The 24417-nt window shown below is 50.4% G+C and overlaps 1 protein-coding gene across 1 annotated transcript; it reads left to right on the top strand.

The window, feature by feature from the left end:
- Positions 1–3958: 3958 nt before the first annotated feature.
- MAP2K2 (mitogen-activated protein kinase kinase 2) lies at positions 3959–23964 on the top strand. The gene is made up of 11 exons (XM_075903011.2): positions 3959–4233; positions 7202–7412; positions 8927–9073; positions 9807–9884; positions 11063–11114; positions 11223–11347; positions 13180–13393; positions 14404–14468; positions 15548–15609; positions 17847–17892; positions 19428–23964. The coding sequence occupies exons 1-11, from the start codon at positions 4148–4150 to the stop codon at positions 19536–19538; spliced, it is 1197 nt and encodes a 398-aa protein (XP_075759126.1). The 5' UTR covers positions 3959–4147; the 3' UTR covers positions 19539–23964.
- The last annotated feature ends 453 nt before the right edge of the window (positions 23965–24417 follow it).

The following is a 24417-nucleotide window of genomic DNA, read 5'->3' on the forward strand; positions in this document are numbered from 1 at the left end:
TGGGGAGCCCAGCACGTGCTGGCCAGGGCTCGGGGCATTCCGAATGGCTGGGTGGCCAACCCCCAACTCCCTGCCTCCTTAAAGTTCATGCCGTAAGTCACTGGAAGGGGAAAGGTCTTTTTGATTCAAGAGCCCGTGCCATTGCTTGCAAGATATGAATGGTTCAATGTGGGGATGTAATACGGTAATCGTTTAAACGGTTAGCCAATAAGCCTGGGCTTATTGGTGACTAATGGTTACACACCTGCTCCTGACCCGGGCCTGCAGGCGGGAGCTGAGAAGCCGGCCTCTTGTAACCGTATAATGGCTAAGTTTTTCAGCAGTTACTCAGTTACCCAATTAACAGCTTTTTAACATCCTAAGTTAAATGCAGCCCGTTAGCCACAGGCAATTCTATTCTGTCTCCCTACTGCCCTCATAAAGCATCAAGTGGCTACGACTTTCTCCTTCACTTCCTTTCCTGACCTCTTTTGTAGCATTGCTGTGTGCTGTTCTACAGTGTCTGCGTCCCACCCCAGAGGTGGCTGCCTTTCAGCAGTTTGCACAACTCCCTGAGTTCCTGAGCACAGTTGAGGCCATCTGACAGCTGAAGAGCCCAGCAGACGCAGGCCAATGCAGCCCCAATTCACCAAGTTCCTGATTATCCAAAGGTCTGTGTCATTCCCCCAACAAACTGTCAAACTTCTATTGTTGTTCATGTTTACTTTTGCAGGTCCCCTGCCCCAGCTATAAGAGTATCCAAGGTGCTTTGTAGTAAAGAGACCTAAAGGTAAAGGGGGAAAGAGGCAGGATAAGGCAGAGCAAGCATGGGGAAGAAGCAAAGCAGGGGCAGAGACGGCGGGGCCTGGGGCGGAGGGGAGGTTGTCCCGATTCTTCCTCAAAGTGGGGGTCACATGGCAGGAACCCCCCACCTGGATTCCCCTCACCACTTACCTCGAATTCATCTCCTGTCATCCAGTCCCACCGTCTGGCAGGCAGAGATTTAGGAGCACCCAGGACATGGGGTTGTGACCTTGACCATCTTGGCTCACTCCATTGCTGGACCAATTTTCCAGGAATTTATCTAGTTCTTTTCTGAACTCAGTTGTGCTTTTGGCCTTCACAAGCCCCTGGCAGCAAGTGTCCCAGGTTGGCTGTGTATGGTGTGAAGAAGCATTCCCTTTCATTAGTTTTACGCCTCCTGCCTTGTCCCATCATGGGGTGACCCCTGGTCCTTGTGTTATGCAAAGTGGTAAATAACTCTCCCCTATTCATTGTCTCCAAACCATTCCCGATCTTCTAGATCAGTGTTTCCCAATTGGTGCTCCGGGGAACCCTGGGGATCCGCGAAGAGAAAGCAAGGGTTCTGCAAACAGCCGGCACTCCCCAGCCCCCTGTTAAAGAGACAGAGCCATGGCAAAGGCTTTTTTTTTTTTTTTTTCTCAACAAAATGTGGCAGGGGCCTTTTTTTTTTTTTAAGGCAACTCTAGGGGTTCCGTGGCCAAATAAAATTGTGAAACACTGTTCTAGATAGACCAGTGTTTCTCAATCAGTGATATGAGTCCCCTTAGGGGTACTTGAAAGTAATCTGGGGGGGCATGTCAACACAACTGAAATTTGGAGAAAACTGAATTTAGCTCTTTCCTGAGTGGCAACAGCTAATCGGGCCTCCATCCTTTTGTACGCACACTTGGGATTCAGTCTTCCAGAGTGTGTTACTGCTCATTTATCAACCTTGAATTCCCTCCACCATCGTGTTGGAGTCGGGAGCTCACAGAGGGGCTGTGATAGTAACTGGGTGAAGAAAAGTGGGAAAATGGCTTGTGTGGGGCGTCTTTTTTGGGGGTGGGTCACGTCATGTCTGTCAAAGTTGACGCTGGTAATTCAGCCTCCTGGCACTTGTACCAACCTAGTTATCAGGGTTTGCTGGGATAAGGAATGCAGTTGATTTTAATTGCTCACATGTAATTAGGCAACTGAACATTGCCCTTTGATCAACGAAGCAATGCCATCTCATCAGCTCCACAACCAAATCAGATTGGAGGGAGGGGGGTTCTGATTGATTAGTCCAGGCCTGGGTGGCAATTGAAGGGGGATTGAACTGGGAAGAGAGGAGGAAGAACTACTTGGTGTCACAAGCATGTGATTTAAGGCATTAGCTGATCACTAGCCCATTTTGGTCAATTTCACAGGCGCAGAATTTTAAAAATTGTTTGTTTCATGATTTCAGCTATTTAAATCTGAAATTCCATGGTGTTGCTTCTGAGCTGCTAAGTCACCACTCTCCAGCTGCCCAACTCTGAAGGCAGCAATGCAGAAGTGAAGTGGCATAGTGTGGTGTTGCCACACTTACTTCCGGAAAATCCATGACTCCCCAGAAATAACCTTGTGACGCCCCTCCAACTGCCTTTTGGGTCAGGCCCCCGCCCCTGTTGAGAAACGCTGGCCTTCCTCATGAAATCTGTATCCTACAGAGTAAAAGCACACTAAAGGTCAGATTTTCTGGGAAGAGACCAGATGTTATGATCCATAACACATTTTTCATGGCTGTGAATTTGGTATGGCCCTAGTCATGAGGGAATCGATTTGTGATTATGATTCATATACAATGAGTGATATTTTATCACATATTTACCTAGATTTCTAATACAGCCAACACCCTGGTATGTGCACCCTACTGGGATAAAAATCAGGCACAGTAGAGTTACTGGTCTTCTGCAGCATCCAGAATCAGTGGCAGAATATGATCTAGAAGGAGCATCAGCCCTTAGTCCCCTGAACTAACTGCAGTATTGTCTCTTTGATTTCACTCTCTCACACTGGTAACAATTTATACACTAATCCAGTTAGTTCTCCTAAAGGCTGAGGAGGAAAAAAGAGAGAATGTTCTTGTTCTGTTTGAAAGCCGGTTGGAAGTGCGCCCATGCTCTAGGCAGGGAGCCATGTGAGGGCCTAGGCAGACAGAAAGGTGGGTCTCCCTGCATCCTTCCACCTTCTCCGAAACGTGTATGGTTTATTATCCATGACAGCTCCTGAGAATCTACATGATGAAAACTACAGTTACAGAACACCCTTATTCCCAGCTAATAACTCTGCAAAATCCCAGGCTTCCCACTCCCACCATCCTTCTGTCCACCCGTCCTACCCTCCCCAACCCCATCCCCCCACCCCCTCCCATCCCATCCCTCCTTCCTCTCATCCCTCCACCCCCACCCCCTCAACCCTCCCCACCCCACACCTCCACCCCCTCCCATTCCTCCTTCCTCTCATCCCTCCACCCCCTCATCCCTCCCCCCCACACCTCCACCCCCCCCATCCCTCCTTCCTCTCATCCCTCCACCCCCTCATCCCTCCTCCCCCACCCCCTCATCCCTCCCCACCCCACACCTCCACCCCCTCCCATCCCTCCTTCCTCTCATCCCTCCCCCACCCCCTCATCCCTCCCCCCCACACCTCCACCCCCTCCCATTCCTCCTTCCTCTCATCCCTCCACCCCCTCATCCCTCCCCTCCCCACCCCACCCTCCACCCCCTCCCATCCCTCCTTCCTCTCATCCCTCCCCCCCACCCCCTCATCCCTCCCCCCCACACCTCCACCCCCTCCCATTCCTCCTTCCTCTCATCCCTCCACCCCCTCATCCCTCCCCTCCCCACCCCACCCTCCACCCCCTCCCATTCCTCCTTCCTCTCATCCCTCCACCCCCTCATCCCTCCCCTCCCCACCCCACACCTCCCCCCCTCCTCCCCACCCTCCTCCCCCACCCCCTCCACCCCCACCTCCCATTCCTCCTTCCTCTCATCCCTCCACCCCCTCGCTCCCCCTTCTTTCCCTCCCAAGCGCCTCTCCCTGCGCGTCCCCGCTGAGCGCGCGCTCGGCGACCGCAGCCCTGCCCGGGGGCCGCGCCTGGCGGCCGGGCGCGCGCTCTCGCGAGACTCCGCGGCGGGAGCGCCCGCCCCTCCCCGCCCGGCTCGCGCCCGCCCAGCCCCGCCCGCCTGCGCTGCAGCCCGGCCCCGCGCGCGGACTCCCTCCGGCCTGCGCTGCCCCTGCCCGGCCAGGCCGCAAAGCCCCGGGCTCGCGTAGTGCGGCTCGCCGAGCCCCGCGGGGGAGCGCGGCCCGGGCCGGGCCATGCGGCGGCGCCCCCGCTAGGCCCGCCCCGCCCCGCCCGGCCATGCCGGCCAAGAGGAAGCCGGTGCTGCCGGCCCTGACCATCACCCCGACCATCGCCGAGGGCCCGAGCCCGGACGGCTCCTCCGAGTGAGTGCGGGGGGGGGGGGATGAAAGAGCGCGGGGGGGGGGGGGAAGGGAGAGGAGGGGGGGGCCGGGGGGGGGCAGCCCGGGCCGGGGGGGGCGAAGGGAGAGGGGGGGGGTGCCTAGCGGGGCGGGGGGGGGGATGAAAGAGCGCGGGGGGGGGGGAAGGGAGAGGGGGGGGGTGAAGGGGGAGGGGGGGGTACTGGGCGGGAAGGGCGGGGCCGGGGGTGGGGGGTGAAAGAGCCCTGGGGGGGCGAAGGGAGAGGAAGGGGGGTGCCAAGCGGGGCTGGGGGGTGAAAGCCCAGGGCGGGGGGGCGGGGGGGAGGGAGAAGGAGGAAGGGAGAGGCGGGGGAGGGGGTGCAGCGGGGCAGGGGGGGGGGGAATGAAAGAGCCCTGGGGAGGGCGCCAGGCCCCGGGGAGGCAGGGGCTGCCAAGCTGGGCCAGGAAGCCCAAGGTGGACGGGCAGAGGCGGGTGAGGACTCGGGACCGGGAATGGGGCTTGGTCCAGGTGGTGCCCCCCGGGAGCGAAGGGCGGGGGTGGGGCAGGACCTGTCGGACTAAAGGAGCAGCAGCTCACTTGGCAGTGGGGGGATGAGAGAGGGGTTGCCCCCAGGGGACAAGGGAGGTGGCCCGGAGGCCTCCAGGCCCATGCTACCTTGAGACAAAGGCACCCGTGGGTGTATGTGAGAGATTATGCTGGGGTCTGTGGGGTGCTGTGGGGCGAGGGGTTGTAGATGGGGTGGGTGGACTGGAGACAGAAAGGGGGCTCAGAGATGCTGAGTTTTGGGGGGTGGGTTAGGGCAGTCCCTGTAAAGCAGTTGTCACCAACAAGTAGATCGGGATCTACCAGTAGATCTTGGAGCCTCTGACAGGTGATTCTGACTGGTTTGGCCAGGAAGCTATAAAGCACTTCAGTTGCTCCTCCGCCCACTGTGTGTGGGAGGGAGAAGAGGGGGGCATTGATGTTCGGGTGTCTTCCCCCTCCCCCCACTTCTGTACCCCACCTCCACACAGAGAGAAGGGAATGGAGGGATCTTGGCAGTGCAAATCTGTCACACACTGTGTGTGTGTCTCTCATTCTCACAAACACACGCTGTCCTTCACCCAACACACACATGGGGGGGGGGGTTGTTACTTCTTTTACTGCTTGCAAAGTGGGTTATTTTTTGTTTTTGACTGGTCTGTGCATTTCATAATTTTCATTTCTCTCACACTTGAATTTAATTCTTTGAGTAGTGAGTTTTAAAATGCCTCACCTGTCCTGTCTGAAATAATATTATTCCCGTAGTAATTGCTGCTCCTGGAAGTGGCTGGCATGTCCCTGCAGCCCATGAGAAAGGCAGAGCTGGGGGTTGCCCTATGCTGTCCTTGCCTGCAGACGCCACTCCTGCAGCTCCCATTGATCAATAATGGGGAACTGTGGCCAGTAGAAGCCGTGGGCTTAGTGCCTGTAGATGAGGGGCAGCATATGGGTCCATTGCTGTGTATGCCAGCTGCTTTCAGGAGTGGTGCAGGCCCAGGGCAGGCATAAGCCGCCTTAACCCCACTGCTCCACCACCTGGAAGCGTTCTCAGGTAAACGGTGCCCAGCCAGAGCCTGCTTCCTGAACCCCTGTCCCAGCCCTGAACCGCCTCCTATAGCCAGCCTCCTGCTCCAGACGTGAGTCCCCTTGCACCAAACTCCTTCCCAGAGCTTGCACCCTGAAACTCTTTCTGGACCCCAATCCCCCACTCAGCTAAGCCTGGAGCCCCTCCCAAACTCCGAGCCCAAGACCAGAGCCTGCACCCCAGCCCCCTGTTCCAGCCTGGTGAAAGTGAGTGAGGATGGAGGAAGAAGGGCAATGGAGTGAGCAGGGTGAGGCCTTGGAGGAAAGGTGGGAAAGAAACAGGGCAAGGGTATTTGGGTTTGAGGTAGATCTTACATTGCACTTGCATTGAAAAAGTGATCTTGTGGTTAAAAAGATTGGAGACCACTGCAGTGAAGAGTCACCTCTCCCAAGCGCTTGGAGCACTACCCAGTTCTTCACCATAAGCAGTCCCCTGTGAATGTAAAGTTAGGAAACAAACCTGGGGGAGTAGCGGGGGTGGGGGGGAGCATCTGCCAGGAAGAGGAGGCGGGCTCTGTGTAGGAGGGTTGGCAGGTTGATAATAAAAAGCACCCTCTGAAAAAAAGGGTGTCCATTAAAATTGTGGATCCAAGGGCTGGGGTGGCTTTTGAAGGGGAAATAGGCCCAGCAGCGTGGAGCTATCACACTGATGGTCCAGTTTTCTGCTGTCCAAAGATACCCCAATCAGGGCTCCAAAAGATAGGTGGCGTCGGAGCATAAATACCCCATTGTGCTTGGATAATAGATAGGCATCATGTTTGGGCAGGGTGGTGAGGGGTGTAGTGTTTTAAGCTGTAGGATTTGCATAACTACATGGAAAGCCTGTCTCATATTACTTAGTGGACTGCCCAGCTGTATCCCTGGATTCAGAAAGGGGAGCGGCTGCTGGCACAGCCAATGCTCCTCTCCCTGCTGTAAGGTTTTAATGATTCCCTTTGGTTTCATAGTTTTGCTTGAGTGACTGAATGTAAAAAATGTATCTCTGTGAGGGAATCTGTGCTTCTGGGAAGATGCTGCATCATTTATCTCCAATACAGCACTTGTGTCCCTGTCAGTAGGGCTTTCCCCTTCTCTTCTTTCTTCCCGCTGGCAGTGCTGAAGGGGTTCAGTATGAATGATATGTAGGACTTCTTGTATTCTACTGGGCCTCATGGGGCACCTCCTTGCTCTGCACTTGTTCCCTGGGCGGTAACCTCTCTCTTATCCCTCCATTGCCAATTGAACTCCTGTTCCTTTATGCCCAGCAGGTTCTGCCCCCACCCCCACAGTTTTGCCATCTCCTCTGGAGGAAGGGACACGGATCTCTGCCAAAGACAAAATTCGAACAGGCTCTCATAGTTCGTCTTTCTCCTCCCTGTTTTTCTTCAGGGCTAACCTGGTAGATCTTCAGAAGAAGCTGGAGGAATTGGAACTGGATGAGCAGCAAAAGAAGAGGTTAGAGGCTTTCCTCACCCAGAAAGCCAAGGTTGGGGAGCTGAAAGATGACGACTTTGAGAGGATCTCCGAGCTGGGAGCTGGTAATGGTGGGGTAGTCACCAAAGTGCAGCACAAACCCTCAGGACTCATTATGGCACGAAAGGTAAAAGACAGGAGGCAGACGTATTTTTTTTCTTATGCTTGTGTTGGCCTACACAGGAGAGAGGTTGTAATAGAAAGTCACCCTGTTACCCTATAAGAAAAGCAGTATTTTGCTTAGCCTATCCCTTCTGCTTCCTTAAATGAATTCCATACTGGTAAAGGGTGCCTTATTAGGAGCTCTGGAGACCAAGTCTCCTCAAGATCCTTAGAACAAGTATCTCAGGCAGCCACGCTAGTCTTTGCTCTGTGCTTCAACTCTGATCTGGAACATCCTCCCCTTGCAGGGAGAAGAGAGTTTAGTCTCCTTAGCCTTTCTGATGAAACTACCAACAACTGTGACTCTTGTGATATGGACACCTGTTCACTAGCAAATGGATTGAAATTCCTCAAATTCATTATGCACGAGCACGCGTCCTCAGTTGATACTGACTTTCTACCACTTTTGATCGAATCTGGATTTGAAAGATGGGTTTCTTCCATTATTAATCCTCTGAGCAATTCAAAGTTGCATTTTATGTCAAATCCTAAATACTGTTTAGAGCACACTCATGCTTTATTTTTCCATTAGCTCAGCTCTTAATCAACTCGACTAAATTGATTGAGGTTTGTGGGAAAGTTGTACGCTTTTCAGGTGCAAGTTGTAGGTAACAGAGAGAAAATGTGTGGCAGAATCTGCAGAAAGACACTTTGCTAGTAGAGGAAAGGTCATTTAATCATTTTCAGCAACAGAGCCCCAGAGATCCTTCTGCCATGAGAGAAACCCTCCAGCTTTGTACCTGGAACAGTGCTGCGAGGAGCCTTTTGCGTTTGTCTTGAAATTTACTGTCCCAAACGCACAAGTTGTTCACCTAATGATGCCCGATAATGGAAATCAGTAATTGACCCATCTGTCAAGAAAAGGCAGCCTTCTTCAGAGAGAACAAGTCAGATTTCTGACTCTTCAAATCCAGTTATGTGACTTAACTTGAAACTCTTATTGGGATGAACTTTTAAAAGCAACAGGTAAAATTCTATGGGTCTGATGAGCAAATCTATAGAGCTGTAATACCCATATAGTCTTCCACAGTAGCATTGTTAAACTGGTCCTACATGGAGTCCTCTGCTTCTTAATTTTCAAGCAACTCCCTCTTAGTGTCCCTGTTTTGTTCTTTCCTGGTCTCCTTGGTATTGAGACACCCTGCGTAGTGCCTGCAGAGCTGGCTTTTTCACGTGATAAACATTTACTGTGCTGGGAGCCATCTGTGTGCCCAGCTTGCTACGTTGGTGTTCTGACTTACCCTGTATTATCAGTACGGGGGTGACTAGTATGCTCAGTTACATTCTGTGCAGCCTGCAGAATGCAAGAATAGTTGTCCAGCAAGCCTCACCACTTAGGCTGGTAATGGTAGGGAGAACAGCTCTCACCAGCACAGGGACAAGTGGAGCTCTCTCAACCCCTTTTGCTTCTCGCTTCCAAACTGGAGCTCTATGTTCTTGTAGCTGTTCCTTGAGTCTGGCTTGATTTTTTTTTTTCAGCTGATTCACTTAGAAATTAAGCCCGCCATTCGTAATCAGATTATCCGAGAGCTGCAGGTGCTGCATGAGTGTAACTCTCCATACATTGTGGGTTTCTATGGAGCTTTCTACAGCGATGGGGAAATCAGCATCTGCATGGAGCACATGGTGAGCCTACACTCCCTCCTTCTTTTAAGCCATTGCTGCTCCTCTCCAGTACTTTCTACTGAGCAGATTCCTCTGGGTTGTAGATGCAAAGGGCTAAGTGATGCTAGAGTGTTTTTCTGCTAAGCAAAAGGCTCCTTGCTCAGAATGTGTGTGGTGGAAATGGGACATCAGACTCTGTCTAGGAGCTACACAGCCCTACTATGGTGGCTAAAATGTACAGAGAAGTATTCTTTCTGGAAAGCGGAAGTGGCGGTTTTGGGGTCCAGCCAAGAGGAAATGTTGCAAACCCTCCACTGAACAGAATTCAGTGAACTGCAATGTGCATCTTCCGCTGTATCTGTCAGGGAGGGCATATTCTATTTCCCCCACGTTACACTTTACTTGTCAATGCAAAGGCAAGGGAAACAGTGCTGAAAACTCGTGACGTTTCTATGTTAGACGGTGACATTAAAATAATATTTCCTATGACAGCAAAGTTTAATCATGAAGGGCGTAGCAAGAGATGGGTGTAGTCCTCTGAACACCCACTTGTGACGATTACCAGAGCTATCTTCCTTAGTCTGCAGATACTCTCTAGTGTTACTGACTAGTGAACCCAAATGTATTAGGCTATTTACGCTGCTCAGTCCTCATAGGTGGGTACATTGTAGAACCTAGAGCTGGAAAACACTTTTCAGGGCATTTATTGTATTTTCCTGCCAGTGCTCAGTTAACTTCTCTGCTCTGAATTTAGGATGGAGGCTCCCTGGATCAAGTGTTGAAGGAAGCCAAAAGGATTCCTGAGGAGATCTTGGGGAAAGTCAGCATAGCCGTGAGTATCCCTCTCCCAGGGCTCACTCAAAACCCCTTGGCAGAGGAGAGGCTTCAGGCTTTCAGAAGCAGCACAACCAGACGTCCCGATTTTATAGGAACAGTCCCAGTGTCCAGGGCTTTGTCTTATACAGGCGCCTCTTACCCACCACCCCGTTCCAGTTTTTCACACTTCTATCTAGTGTTCCTATTCAGAACTCGCTGTGTCTCAGGGTGTATTGGGAGAAAACACAGTCTGAATGTTGACTCTGTGCTGGTCTGTTTCCCAACCCTTCCTGAAATCTATTCAGTACCCCAGGAGCAGTCTTCCCTTCAAGCTGGTCGTTTGTACGGCCACTCGGGAGAGATTCCAGTGTCACCCAGCTGATTAGCAGAGTGCCCACAGCTAGGGTTTCTTTTTTTAACTGGTGGTGCACATTCACATGTGAATCCGTGCTCATAACACTTATTCCGCACATGGAAGGAAAAAATCTGCACGTGGATGGAAAAGATTAGAGTGAATGTTGCCCAGGAAGCTTATTTCCTGGGAGTGGGAGCACAATTTCCTGTAGCTAGACACACCGGGGTTTGCAGCTTAAATTAGTAGGTTTTCCCTCCATCCCATGTGTCTTTATTGTATCATCAGCTAGGAGTCAAAAGAATAACCATATGAGCTGGGAAGTTAGTATATTTCAGACCATTTACTACAACTCTGTTGAATCAGTTAACCGGTCAAACGTTATGTTGAATCAGTTAACTGCCTGGCATGGGTGGGTAGAGGCTCTGCCTGCAGGGCTGGAGTGCCCCCCCCATCTGTGGTGTGGGGGGGGGCTGCTCCAGTCCAGCTGGGCCGTTGGTTAACTGGTAAACATCACCTGGTAAAGGAGATGCTTACCTGTTAGATGGTTAGCCACTGACATCCCTACGGTGAACCAGTGATTTCATATCTAACACTGTGGGATTTTCAATTATCTGCACGTTTAATCTTCTTAAGCAGAGTAGACCTAAAGTGAAACCATCATTTGCTCTGCCGTATGTCGATTACTCCCTGGGGCTGGAACCCATAGCTACTCCAGGGAGGCTTTACTGTTGATTTTGCAATATGACAGCATCTTAAGTCTGTGCAAGATCTCTCTCTGCAGAGGGAAAGACTTTTCTTTCCCAGCATTTAGCTCTTTCTGTCTTTTATTTTTCTTCTAGGTTCTGCGAGGTTTGGCATATCTAAGAGAGAAGCATCAGATCATGCACAGAGGTGAGAACAGAGAACCTAAAAATACCTTCTCATGACAGCCAGAGACCTGGATTGTTCTTTCTTAACACTGCACATACCTTTTTTTTCCTTTCTCTCTCCCATTCTCAGATGTGAAACCTTCTAACATCCTGGTCAATTCCCGAGGAGAGATCAAACTGTGTGACTTTGGGGTTAGCGGTCAGCTCATTGACTCCATGGCAAACTCCTTTGTGGGGACTCGATCCTACATGTCTGTAAGCCTCTTTACACTTGTGTAAACCTTTGGGTGTATTCAACAAGGGAGAGGGCTTTACCACTCCTAAGAACCAGACTATGCGTTAGCGTAGTGTCCAGGGTCACTCAACTCCACCAGGTATTCTTAGCCTTGCCTGTGGTATCCTGCTGTTACACCCTTCTACGCTGAAACTAGCAACCAGACCCACCAGAGAGGTAGCTGATCTTCTCCGTGATTTGTGTGTATATTACAAGACCTCACTTCACTTCTGTCCCCAGCTTGATTTATTTTTTAGGTGCACAAACACCTCTGTATACTTAGATGAGTCTGCTTCTTTTAAAGGGACGCCCACAACCTTAAAACTAGTGAGTTTCCAAAAAGTTAGAAAGTAGTTTGAAGTCCTACGCCTGCTCCTGAGTTCCCCTGCCAGTATTGGCAGGCTTAGAGTTGTATTTGCAACTTCTAAAAAAAATGCTTTCCACAAGAGCAGGAGGGAATGAATTGTCACCCAAGGGCTGTTGGCCTATTCAGGGGAGAACTATGAAATGGACACTCTAAAACACTTCATTGTCCAGTTGCAAAGTTGAAAGCAGAATAGTAGCGTGTTCTATTCACTTTCCTCTGGTGTAGATGTTCGACACAGTGCAGGGCAGTGTGCCATCAGGTCCAAAGTTGTGTCGGGGTCTTGTGTTAACTGGGAGAGAGAACCGTTTTTCTGGACACGTTCAGTGAGTCATGTTACTTGTCACCGTAGGCAGAAGAATTTCAGACAGCTGTGTGATGTTTAAGTGGAAGTTCCTTTAATTAGATGCTGTTGGGCTTTCTCTTTATATCCCCAGTCTGGTGACAATGTAATGCAATGGAATTGTTGCATATTGGCTCGTGTGCATCTGTAAGGACTTGCACAGATCACACTCTAGCCAGTGTTCTTTGCTTTCTTGAGCAGTACATTTACTGACCACTGTCATTACAAAACTCTAAATCTGTGCTCGCTCTTGGGCCTTAGCTTGTTTGCCTCAGCATGGTGGCGCGTAGCGTGCATTTCCCCCAGATTTAACGGCTAGGAACGAAGATGTGGGCTTTTAGAGAGGCTGTCAGCCTGCACTTGTCTCTTTCACTCCGAACTTCTCTATATTTTAGACACTGTTACTCTTCAACTGCAGTTATAGTTAGGGCAGACTCTAACGTAAAAAAAGTCCCTTTTTCAGTCCATCAGCTCTGGGTGATTGAGTCATTTCTCAACTGGCAGCTGTGACTCCTGTTGGTTTTGCAGTGATGAAAGAAGCAGAAAACCCAGTTTCTACTTGGGAGTTTGTATTATCGGGCAATTAAAAAAATCATCTTTTTTCCCCCCCTTGTATACTGAGTAAGCTAGAGAGCTGCACTCGAAGTGTATAAAACCTGTGCTACACGTTCCGGGTACGTGGCCTCTCTAGCAAGAAGAACCCCCCCACCCCTTCCCATCCCCCATATTTCCTCTGAGCATATTAATGCTTCCTGCTGGTATGAAGAGTTTCAGGCCCTCGGAGGATTTTAGTTTATAAAGAAGATGGTAAGTTTTCAACCAGCCTGTCCCTGCAGCAGTTCAGCCTGGAAAAAGAAAAAAGTAGTTTGTACGAGCCCCTTTAGCCTGAAGGTGCAGGAGTGTGTGGGGGAGAGATGGTCATGTCTGTTTCATTTAAATGTATAATTAGAGGGAGGTGCTTTGTATCCTTATGTGTGAGGCAGAGTTTCTCTGCAGTAGTGTGTCATAGCCACAGATGACTTCCCGTCAAAGGAGTCTCTTACGTAGTGACCTCTTTTCTGTGGAAGGAGAGTTTAATGAGGCACATCTGTGACTTTTCATTACAGCCTGAACGGTTGCAAGGCACTCATTACTCAGTTCAGTCTGACATCTGGAGCATGGGGCTCTCCCTGGTGGAGCTGTCTATCGGAAGGTATCCAATCCCCCCACCTGACTCCAAGGAACTGGAAGCGATATTTGGCCGCCCCATGGTCGATGGGGCAGAGGGAGAACCTCACAGCATCTCACCGCGGCCCAGACCCCCAGGGCGCCCTGTCAGTGGTAGGGGCTGAAATTGACACCTGTCTGCGGGGATGGTCTTTGGTTTATGGGGCTGGGTTAAAAATATGAAACAATCCGGTACTGTAGAATCGGCTTTCATCATTTCTCTGGAACTTGTTCTGCAGAAGGCTGGCCTGTCCTGGAAGCAGAACCCAGCACTAATTCCTGCTTCCCTGGTTTTTACAGACTGCTCGTGTAAAATCAGTCTCCCATAAAGGCAGCCTACCATACACATGAGGGTCAGGATGTTCCAAAGAGACTAGTGATCTGGGGGGTGATACTTTGAAAAAAGCCTGATTTTTCAGCCGCCTGTTCAGCACTTTCTAGTTTGGCCCCATAAAATCATTGGAAAAATCTTGGCCAAACTGCAGAACTTCAGGTGGAAGTTGCTCTGCTGACCGACCGACTTTGCTGCGGAGACATGATTACCCTAGAGACAAGTGCTGTTACCCTCAGCTCAGGTACAGCATTTGCATTGACAGAGCACGCTTCCTGCTAGCATGCCTGAGTCCTGGCCTGGGGGGAGGGCAAGGTATGTGCTCCTTTGTCTCTGATTAGTCTGATCCCAAAGAGGCCAAATAAGTGCCAGGTGTGGTGTATTTGAGATCTGAACAGATCAAGGAGCTAGACTGAGACTGCCAAATTAATCTCACATAGGCCTCTGAACAGCCCCTAGATGATCATTATTGAGTGGCTGGAGTTGAGTAGTTGCTCTAAACACAAAAGGCTACTTGGTCTACTTCCACCTTCCAAGCTATGAAATGAATCGTGGATATGGTAGCCAGGGTTGAAACCATAAAGCTGAAAACAGGCTGTGAAAAAAAATCTATCCCCATTCTCTGCAGTAGTGTGTCATAGCCACAGATGACTTCCCGTCCAAGGAGTCTCTTACGGCTAATACCATTGTATTGCTTTTGCCTCTGTCAGAGTCTAAACTCCACTGTGCACTTTCTGTTCAGTTTTGGCCATGTGCAGTTTCTTACCCTGCCTTTGTGCTCTTAACTACACAGGCCACGGAATGGACAGTCGGCCTGCAATGGCCATCTTTGAACTGCTGGACTATATTGTTAATGAGGTTGGTATTTGAAATCACCTTTCATCTCCTTCCCCTCCCCCCTTGGTTTGCTGGACTCTTTCAGAGTCTCTCGATTCAAAATAGATATAAAATCCGCATTTGCCCATCAGTTAAAGGGGTAACAAGACCTGAAAGCTTCAATCAAATAGCCTTTTCTCCCACTCCTTCTATTTGTATTAGATCCTGTCCCTTCACCCCCATTTGCTCTTCCTGTCTCTTGGTATTAAAGTCTACAATACTGAAATGCCTCTAGCTCTGGAATAAGACCCTGCAGACAAGGGCTTGTAATATCCTTAAAGGAATTGAGAGAAGAGTAGAAAAAGGAGCCCTGAGGGTTACTGAGCGATTTGTTGAGCAATTTAGTTATTTAGAACAAACTTCTCCATAGACCTGTGAAGGATAAACAGTCCCTCTGCTAGGCAGCAGATCACACCAGTGTTCTCAGCATGGGGCGAATTCCTGATCTTTGTGAAAAACCTTAAGGTAAATTACAATCCAGGGTCCTAAAGTAAGTGTCCCAGTAAGGAGGCGGAACCAGTCTGTGGGAGGAGCAGCTTCCCCTGTAAGGTGACATGGTGACTAGAGTCCTGCAAGTCCGCGGCTATCTGCTTGACGGCCACAGGTATCCACGGATGCGGATATCTGTAGCTCGTTTTTGCAGAAGCGGACGCAGATTTTGTCTCATGAGGAATCGTTACCTAATCACTGCTGCAGGGTTACAGGTGTGTGGGATTTGCCACGTCTGACCAGAATACTGAGTTTAGCTCTTGAACTCCAACCTTATGACAACGGCTAATACCTAATGCTTCAAAAGTAGGCAGCACCGCTTTGCCTGTGCACCTAGAGCCGTGCTTTCCCTCAGGTGGGGTGCACGGTTTTCCTTCTGAGGCCATGAATGGTGGAGCTGACAGAAGATGCGCACGTCTGGGAGGTCACTGGCTGTGAAGGGAAGCAATAGTTACGCCGTTCTAAATTTAAAGAGAAACCCGTAAGAAAGTCAGGTCTTCAGGCTGTAGCTTTTCAGAGACTGCTGCTTCCTGACCCATGCGTGCAGAAAACCCTTCTGCTTCTTTCCTCAGCCGCCGCCGAAGCTGCCGAGTGGAGTTTTCACGCAGGACTTCCAGGAGTTTGTAAATAAATGGTAAGGATCTCCTGCGTGGGGCTGGCTGCAAGTGAACAGAGGCTGTGCGTGGGGCTGGCTCGGTAGAGGAAAATGTTCTGTTCTATAGCAAGGCTGGCAGAGCAGTACATGGTTTTCCATGTGCCCCTGCCCAAGTGCCTCCCCTCTGACCTGCAGGGACCACCCTCAGTCAGTCCTTGCGATCCATTCAGTCTGCGCGCCCTGTGAGCTGTTGTGCGGGCACTTACTTCCCTAGAAACAGGACTAAAGTCACCAGCGCACTTCATGGAGGGTACAGAACTGGCTCTATGGGTTGGTCGCTTAAGTCATCCAATCCCCTGCTCTGTCTTTGTCCTTAGTATAAGACTTTTGGTGGGTGCCTCGATAAGTTCTGCAGCTGATGCTGGTTTATTGACAGCCTTCTCCATGCCGTGGTCTCCCTCCAAACCCTGGCCCCGAGGAAGCTTGCCTAGAATGTTCCTAGGCGCATAGGATCGTCTCGTCTCGTCTCGTCTCGTCTCGTCTCGTCTCGTCTCGTCTCGTCTCGTCTCTTCTCTTCTCTTCTCTTCTCTTCTCTTCTCTTCTCTTCTCTTCTCTTCTCTTCTCTTCTCTTCTCTTCTCTTCTCTTCTCTTCTCTTCTCATGTAAAAGGGATTATTTTTCTTCAGTAGGACTTGTCTTGTTGGGGCTTCATGTGCTCGTGATGCTCCCGGCTCAGCTACCTTTGGTTAAGGCTCTGTTCAGAGGAACCTGTAATTAGTGCTACTGTGTACTTGGTAGGGATGGAAGCGACTAGTCAACTGTCCGATGAGCAAATGGTTCCTGAAAGCCAGCAGGGTGGGGGGAGGGACAGGAGCCAGTGCTGGGGGGAGTTGGCTTAGAAGCCGTTTCCCCCCAGCACCGTCTCTGGGGTGCTGCCTGCCTCCCTTCATTGCCTCTGTTAGAGGCCGGGGGGGGGGGGGGGCAAGATGGGGAAGTTGCTGGAAAGCAGCTCCTGTCCGCAGGGGTCCCAGCAGGGAGCTGGGCCTCCCGGCATTCAGGGGCTTTTGCTGCTGAGCAAAATTCCTGTTCGCAGAGGCCGGGGCTGCTCAGCCCCTGGCTGCAGCCAGCCCTGGCTGCCATGAACAGGGACTAGTGGCCAGAGCTGTCCGCCACGAACAGGTGATCGCCATGATCACTGCACCTCTGCATTTTAAATATAGTAAGAACCCAGCAGCAACATTAGGACTAGTGGACTTAAACTGAGAGCAGCCAGCTTGGCTTTGGTTCATGGATGTGCTTCAGTGTCTGATTAGAGATGTAAGAGTTTAACCAGTTAACCGACAATCATGAGCTTATCGGTTTCTGTTATGGTTAAACTCTGCCCTGTAGCCTTGCGCTCTGGCTGCCTTCCCCACTCCCAGGGAGCTGACTGCTGCTCCACGCTCTGCAGTACAACCTTATATGGCAGAGCCTGCGGGGCAGCAGCCATCTCCCCGGGAGCCGCAGGCTGCATCCTTCCCTCCCTCGTCCCACCCAGCAGTACCTGCCCAAAACCGGTTAATGGTGTAACCGCTAGGATTTTGAACAGTTCCACCGTTACTGTTTTTAAAGCTTTATTTTTTACCATCCCTGTCTCAAACATGAGTTAATCTTTTGCAGCTTTCTTGCCCTAAATTTTCCCACGGTGACTAATGCCTTTAAGAGCCTTGATATTTTTTTGGGGGGGAGGGGCCTAACTTGAAACTCTTTGAAACAGTCTGATTTTTCAGAACTGTGGAACAGCAGCTCCATCTCAAAATATGATGCCTTTGCAGTCTTTCAGTTTTGGCCCCTAAAATAGCTGGTCACTGCTGAACACTTATCCCTGATCTTTTACTTTCAACCTCTGCTAAGGAAAGTTCCCAACAGGACCTGGACCTTGAGAATCAGCTTTCCCTAAAGTTTTTCTCTGATTCTTATCTCCCAAGCCTGCTGGAGTGTGTGGTGAGTGCCTGGATAGTGGGGTGTGGTCAGAGATCCTGGACAGATCAGGTGTAGAGGTCAGACTGTTGAAGGGACTCGTCTGGGGTTGGCTTGGGGGGGATGTCCCTCCATAGTGGGTACATAATGCTGCTTTCAGAGCCGTGATACAAGTGATGAGGTGGAGGTCTGTTGAAGGCGGCACTCTCTGGCTTCCAAATAAACCAGACACCAGACTGCGTAACCTGCATGGCCCAAGCGCCAGCTTTTCGCAAGAGGGCTCTGACAGACCTTTCCTGCCTTTTCTTCTGTTCTCAGCTTAATTAAAAACCCAGCGGAACGGGCAGATCTGAAGATGCTGATGGTAAGTGGGGAGCTACAGGAGCATTGCATTGTGGGTAGGGTGCCCCTCCATTCCTTTACCAGAAGCAGCTCCTGTTGCATTTGGTTTCCTTCTCTTGAGACACTGGAAGCTCCAAGTGACATTAAGGGTGACCTGAGTGTGAAGGGGGGGAGGTACAGGAGAATACCTGTCCCGTTGATGCATTTACAGTCTTCCCAAACCATGCCCAATACCCGCAGGCATGTGCTACCCTAGCCCATGCAGGCACCAGGCCTTCCTGAAATGATTCCTCAGAGATGCCTTTGGGAAGGGAAGCAGGTGTTTGTTGGAAATCTCCATGTCTTCCCCGGTGGTTTGGGCGACCACTGCCTTGGTAAGTGCCAGACCCCCTCAGCTGCTAAGGACTGGGATGGGGAGATTGTGCCTCCCCTCCACACCTCTTGGAACTGCTGCTCCTGGCTGCATCACCTGCCTCAGTGGGTGCAGTGGCTGGCAGTCCCGTGGAGTGGCAGATCCTTGACTTGCCAACCCCCCGCGTGACAGCACCCAGCGAGCTGCTCTGTGCGGTGCTCCTCTCAAATTCTGGCAGCTCCGGCGCTCAGCCCGCGGAGTACAGGGTTTACAGCTCTGGAGCTTTGCTAAGCCAGTTTGGACACCGCACCCACCGCTCTGCCGCTGCCCCTAGAACTGTCTCCCCGCTCGAGGTGTCCTCCCACCAGGCCACCAGTTCAGCCACTGGGGGGATGTGTGTGTGTTGCTCCCCGGTGGGTCTGTTCGTGCTCTCTGCAGCGCATCAGCCAATCAAACAGCAGTATGGCTCCCAGCCCCGCACCGACTGATCAACCATCTCAAAGCCAAAAGACCCAGCCACTCTTGTAAATAGCAGCTTGTTGGACAGCTCTATAAAAAGCTGGTTTTGGCTGGAGAACAGAACGAGCCGGTCCTCCAACTCAGAACAGTGCTGGCAGCACAGCCCGGCTCCAGGAAGAAGCTGCCTCTGCGGCACAAGCATCTGAAACCATTAAGAACGTTCTGAGTCATTGGCTGATACAAACCCCGTCCTTGGGGGGGAGAGATTTCCTGGCTTTACCCCATGTAACGGCAATAGAGACCATTACCCCGTGACAATCCTACATCCTCCCATTCATGTCCTGTGAAGCATTGTCCGGGAATCCCTTGTTCCGCCAGTGCAGGCTCTCAGGTAGCAGCATTAGTCTGGATCCTGCCATTGTCTGGTCTCAATGACCCTCCTCCACTGACTTCGGGAGCCAGGGCTGCCTGTCTTAGGGCAGGGCTCCACTACCACTTAGGACATGGTGTTGGGATCCATGTTCCCTGTAAGCTGAGCTCTTGGGCAGCCGCCCAGGGGCGAGTCAAATGCTGCCCAGCTGACTAGCAGAGTGCCCACAGCCAGCAGTGTGCGTTTCTAATGCGGGTGCACATCTGCACCTGCTTCGGTGCACAAAACAAAATTCATTCCGCATGTACATGGAAACCATTAGAGGGATCATTGGTTGGAATGCATGTGCTTTACTCTCTCTCTTTTCCCCTTTCAGAATCATGCCTTTATCAAACGCTCTGAAGTGGAAGAGGTGGATTTTGCAGGCTGGCTGTGTAAAACACTGCGGTTAAACCAGCCCAGCACCCCTACCCGCACTGCTATGTGACAGCAAAGCAAACTGCCTTGTATCCATACATCTGCCTGTCTGTCACTGTTTCCTGCCCTTCAGTAGAAGACAGACCCGCCCTCCTTCCTCCCCATCCCCTTCCCACCCTGCTCGTAAACAGCAAAGCACCATCGTTTGGGAAATATCCCTCATCCAACAAACGAGCAGAAACGGGCTTGCTTCCTTTTTTGTTTTTTGTTTCCCATGCCTGCGTTCAAGCGCAGCTGAGTCTTTGGAGTTTCTGACATTTGGGAAGTGTGGTGCTGCTTGTGTTGTCTCTTTCGAAAACTGTTCACTTGGGTTAAAAAATACGCGGAGGGAGGGTGGGAGGGAGATCACATGCTTGGTACACTTTTGGTGTGGGTTTGGAAAGGGCTAGTGTAGAAAGCTCTCGCGCTGAGCACAGAGAAAACTACCACTGCAGAATGGCGGGGGTGAGGGCAGGCCAAGTTGCCAAATGGTACAGCTGTTGCATGTGAGTTGGCAGAGAGCAAGAAGGGGAAGTGAAGGGGTTAGTGGATTCCTTGAGGGTGCTTGGGGAAATTAGCAGGTGCACTGCAAGAACAAAGAGAGGGTTGCTGGGTAAATATTTTTAGCCTAGCTGGGGAAAGAGGAGTAGCATTAAATTCTCTCTCGCCCTCCTTTTGTCTGTCTGAAGCCTTTCTTCTCCCTTTGTCCAGTTCCCTCCTGGACACAGCCGGCTCCATCCTGGGCTACTGAATGGGGCTGGGAGCCTACTAGGAAAGGGACATGAGTCTGAGCCAATTGATAACAGATTGCAGGGCAATATTGGCTGCTCTTCAGGTCAATGTGAAGCTCAGGGCAAGAAGCTTTTTGCAGGGAGCTTGGGGCTAGCAGAATTGTGTTGGAGGAGATTGCTCCCGCCTGCGATTGCAGCAGCATTACTGCCCGGCTACCCTTCCACGCTGTGAAAGGAAGCCTGTCTTGTACCCGACTGTTGGTGAGATAAAGGGAAAGTCGCCGTTTCTCTGTAGCTCTGGCACGTTCTGCCACCAGCGCAGAGATGCTGTCTTGGGAACGGAGTTCCTAGCTACTGGCCTGGGGAAGAAAAGTCTCGATCTTTCAGATCTTCTCCCGGCACTGACCAGGCTGATCTAGCAGCTACCTGGGAGTGTGTTGCATACCCCAAAGGCTCTGGGAGTCCAGCTGATCCTTTGCGCATTTTCTCAGCTGCTCCAGTCCAGTGAGAACCATCTTCCCCAGGATCTATGGCACGTGAACAAGCTTTTTGAAACTTTTTTTTGGAGAGGCAGGGAGAAATGCCTCCAATCCTGCAGGAAGCCACACAGCCGGTTTCCACCTGGGGTTCTTTACCTCTTTGAAGAATTCCCCAGGCTACCTGCCAGGGGTCAGAGTTGCTGGGCTTTGTTTTGTGTTTCTGCCGGCACTGATCTTTTTCACCAGTCTCCTCCTGAGGAGTTCAAACCTGTCATCTCCCCCAGAAGGTGCCCAGTTTGGAAATCCCCTTCCTTCCCTTCCTCTGGCTGATCTCACTGGGTTAGTGGCTGGTTTTCAACAGTATAAATGCATTCAACCAGCAGCCATCAGACACCAGGCAAGGTAGAAGAGCGGGCCGAGGGAGCTGCAACTTCAGCCGCCTCATGACTGGCTGGCAAGATGCTGTACGATGCCACTGGAGGAATGAAACCGCACACCGGGACTAGTTTTGTGACATAACTAGCCAAAAACAGTCAAGCCTCTGGGGAAGACTTCCCCAAGGATCATTGGGTGCCGACCTTCCATTGGCGTTAATGGGAGCTGGGTGTCTTAAATGGACCTCAGTTCTCCCCCTGTGGGCCCTCGTGGTGGGGGAAAGGCCTCTCAAAGCCACACACCCATGGTGCACGTTTCTTTCCCCTTTTGATAAATAAGGATTGTTCCCTCCCCCCCCAGTGGTGGCTGAACTGCTCCGCAGAGCTACCTGCACCGTTGCAGCCCTGGTCCCAGGCTCACGCTGTTCTATTGCAGCTTCAGCTCCAGCAGATTAGGAGTCCTGTCCAGTGAAACAACCCCCTTGAGCTAATGTTCGTCAGGGCTAGATGCACCGGGGGAAGCTCTGCTACTGAAGAGTTATTACAGCTCTCCCCATTGCTTGGCATTCCCTGCCCGAGGCCAGTATAAATCCCTGTGCAATGTAGCTCCATTGGAGTGGAGAGGTAACTCCAAACCTGCTTCATCTAATGACAATCCTCTGAACCAAGAAGATCTCCCTAGAATGGGTACGCCGGTCGTACGCGCTTTGCTGCGGCGGGGCTGGGCATAGTGTCTTGCCCTGACCCAAATGCTTTGGGCGAAAAGATCTTGCTTTCTGCCTTTCCGCGTGAGCAGCTTGGCTCTCAGAAGTGTTCTGCTGCAAACTGGGCAGGGAGACCCAGCTGGCGAAGTGGCAGTGACCATCCGAGGTATCTCTTTGCTCCTGCCGCTCCATCAGTGTGTGAGCTGATGCAGGTGTTAAGTCTGAGGAAGCCTCTTGTGGGTCTTGATTAGGCCTTGCTTATCTTGTGTGCCTGGCAGTAGTATGTATGGAATTCACCAAGTGTATTTATCTCATCTTTCTTTGCGTGGATCTGGTTCTTAATTTTCTTGAGGGAAAGGAAGAAGAAGTTAAACAATAGCTAACCGGAAGAGCCTGCTCACCTTTGGACTCTTGCTTCTTTCAAGCTACCTCTCTAGTTTAGGGAATGATAGGTACGTACCTTGCAGATACGGGAGCAAGGAAGGGCCCTGTTCTGCTGGTGGAGTCTCACTAGGTGGGAAGATGACCTGCGTGTCTCTGAGTCACATGGACAGGATCTGTTGAAAGAGGCTTTTATGCTTTTTTTTTTTTTTTTTAATGTACCCTTTCTTTTCCTCCCTGACTTAGAAATACAAGCCATAGGAATGACTCATTCCCTTGCCCTCTTGGCTTTGCGGGGCGGGTCTCTTTGCGGGGCGAGTTCCATTTGGCTAGATCCTAGAAATCTCGTCTTTGTCGGGTTTCCTGACGCACAATGTCTTGGCTTCATGGGCAGAGGCTCTCTGTGTCCTCAGCCCTAGCGTTCTTGTGCTGCTGTTAATGGAACAACCTGAGCCAGCCTGTGGTGGCTGCAGATGTTAATGATGAACTTGTAAATTTGGGGAAGTGGAGGGTGTGTGCGTGATTGGTAAGGCTTGGTCACAGCTGGTTTGCAATGAACAGTTCTGTGATTGGGTAGGCAGAAGGCATATCTGTGTTCCTCTCCCCTCCAAAAAAGCATACATTCTTTTCCACTTGGGAATGTATTGACCTGAAAAGGAAAGGGTGCCGGGGGAGAACCTGATCACTCATGAAGCACACACTGTCTGTATGGTGTAGGTTTCACCCCCTTGATGAAGGGCACGGTGCCAGTCAGTGTTGAGTAGTCTTTCAACAAGCACGTCGACAGTGTAATAATTTAATGAGGGGTGGGGGATTCCCTCTCCATAGATGCATTTCATGCTGCTGACTGTGGTTCAGATGTGCTGGGTGTTTTAAAAAAAAGGAAAAAAAAACAAAAAAATTATAGTGCGCTGTGCTTATTTTTTCAAATAGTACCAGTGGCCCAAGCACTGATGTCATTTTTACATGTTTGAAGGCCTTTATTTTTACCCTGGAGTTACCCTATTTGATCAGATTATCAAGTGCTCTCCTCCCTGGGTTCTAGTTAATCAGACCAATGGGACGCTAATGCAGCAAAACCGCTGAGGGGGCATCTCTTACTCTGCTCCAGTGAATGTCTGTAAATATTTTACAATTACCTGAAGCCCAGAAGAAGGAGAGACCAGTTCCACTCCTGCTCCAAATCAAAGCTCATGCCGCAGGCTTTAGATTTCGCTCGAGTTTTGCCTCTATCCATTTCTGCAACATCCATTTGCCGGTGTCCCTTGATATTTATACAGCGGCTCAATAGCTAGAGGGAAGACGTGGCTAACAGTAAAGATTTGAGAGCTAAAATCTGAAACAGCATCACCAAATGGCAGTCTGCCTGTTTGTATGTTTTCCAATAACCCATTAACTTTTTTTTTTCCTAGAGTGCACTTATATTCCATCAAATCTGGTAACTCCTGAGGATTGAATGTATTATACAAAGTGTTTGGGTTAATGAAAAAAACCCAATTCTAATTGAAATGGTGAGGTCATGTGCTTTGAATGACTACTGTTCTTTTGGTCATGTATATGAACCATAAGGCTCCGGGGGGGTGGGGAGTATCTTTTTTGCCTCTTATTTAAATAAAAAGTGGTAGGGAGTTGTACAACTGAAAAGCTTTAGGGTATTTTTGTTTTTATTTTGCTTTTGCGCTTGGTTTTGGAGGTGAAGGAGAAAGTGTATTGAGCATTTTGTTGGTGCAATTTTTTTTAACTCTATTTTCATCATGGAAAAAAATAAATGGCACTTTACATTAAAAAGGCCCTTTTCCTCTTTAATTCCATCACAGGCGGTTTGTAACCCCTGTTGAATCAAAATGTGAATTGTAGTGAAAAGAAAAAGGTCTAAATGAGCTGCTGCCATGCAAGAGAGAGATCTTGGAGGCATCATGGATAGAGCCATGAAAACGTCTGCTCAATATTCAGCAGCAGTCAAAAAAGCTAACACTGGGAACCATTAGCAAAGAAATAGATAAGACAGAAAATACAAGGTCACTATATAAATCCATGGTATACCCCCATCTTGAATATTGTCTGCAGCTGGGGTTGCTCCATATTTAAAATATATATATTAGATTTTGAAAAGATGAAAGTAAGGCCAACAAAAATTAAAGGAACGAGGAACAGCTTCCCAGAAGGAAGATTTAAGAAACTGGGCCTGTTCAGCTTAGAAAAGAGATGGGGGGAGGGAGGGCGGGTAGCATAGAGGTCTAC

The sequence above is a fragment of the Pelodiscus sinensis genome, chromosome 32 (genome assembly GCF_052426305.1).
Source record: "Pelodiscus sinensis isolate ZL-2025 chromosome 32, ASM5242630v1, whole genome shotgun sequence".
Taxonomy (NCBI): Eukaryota; Metazoa; Chordata; order Testudines; family Trionychidae; genus Pelodiscus; species Pelodiscus sinensis.

Bases quoted from the DNA above. Each gene is read 5' to 3' on its own strand.
- MAP2K2 (XM_075903011.2), top strand. From the start codon at position 4,148: ATGCCGGCCAAGAGGAAGCCGGTGCTGCCGGCCCTGACCATCACCCCG. The intron at 9,885-11,062 runs GTGAGTATCCCT...TTTTTCTTCTAG, and splicing joins TGGGGAAAGTCAGCATAGCC to GTTCTGCGAGGTTTGGCATA. The intron at 14,469-15,547 runs GTTGGTATTTGA...TTCTTTCCTCAG, and splicing joins TGGACTATATTGTTAATGAG to CCGCCGCCGAAGCTGCCGAG.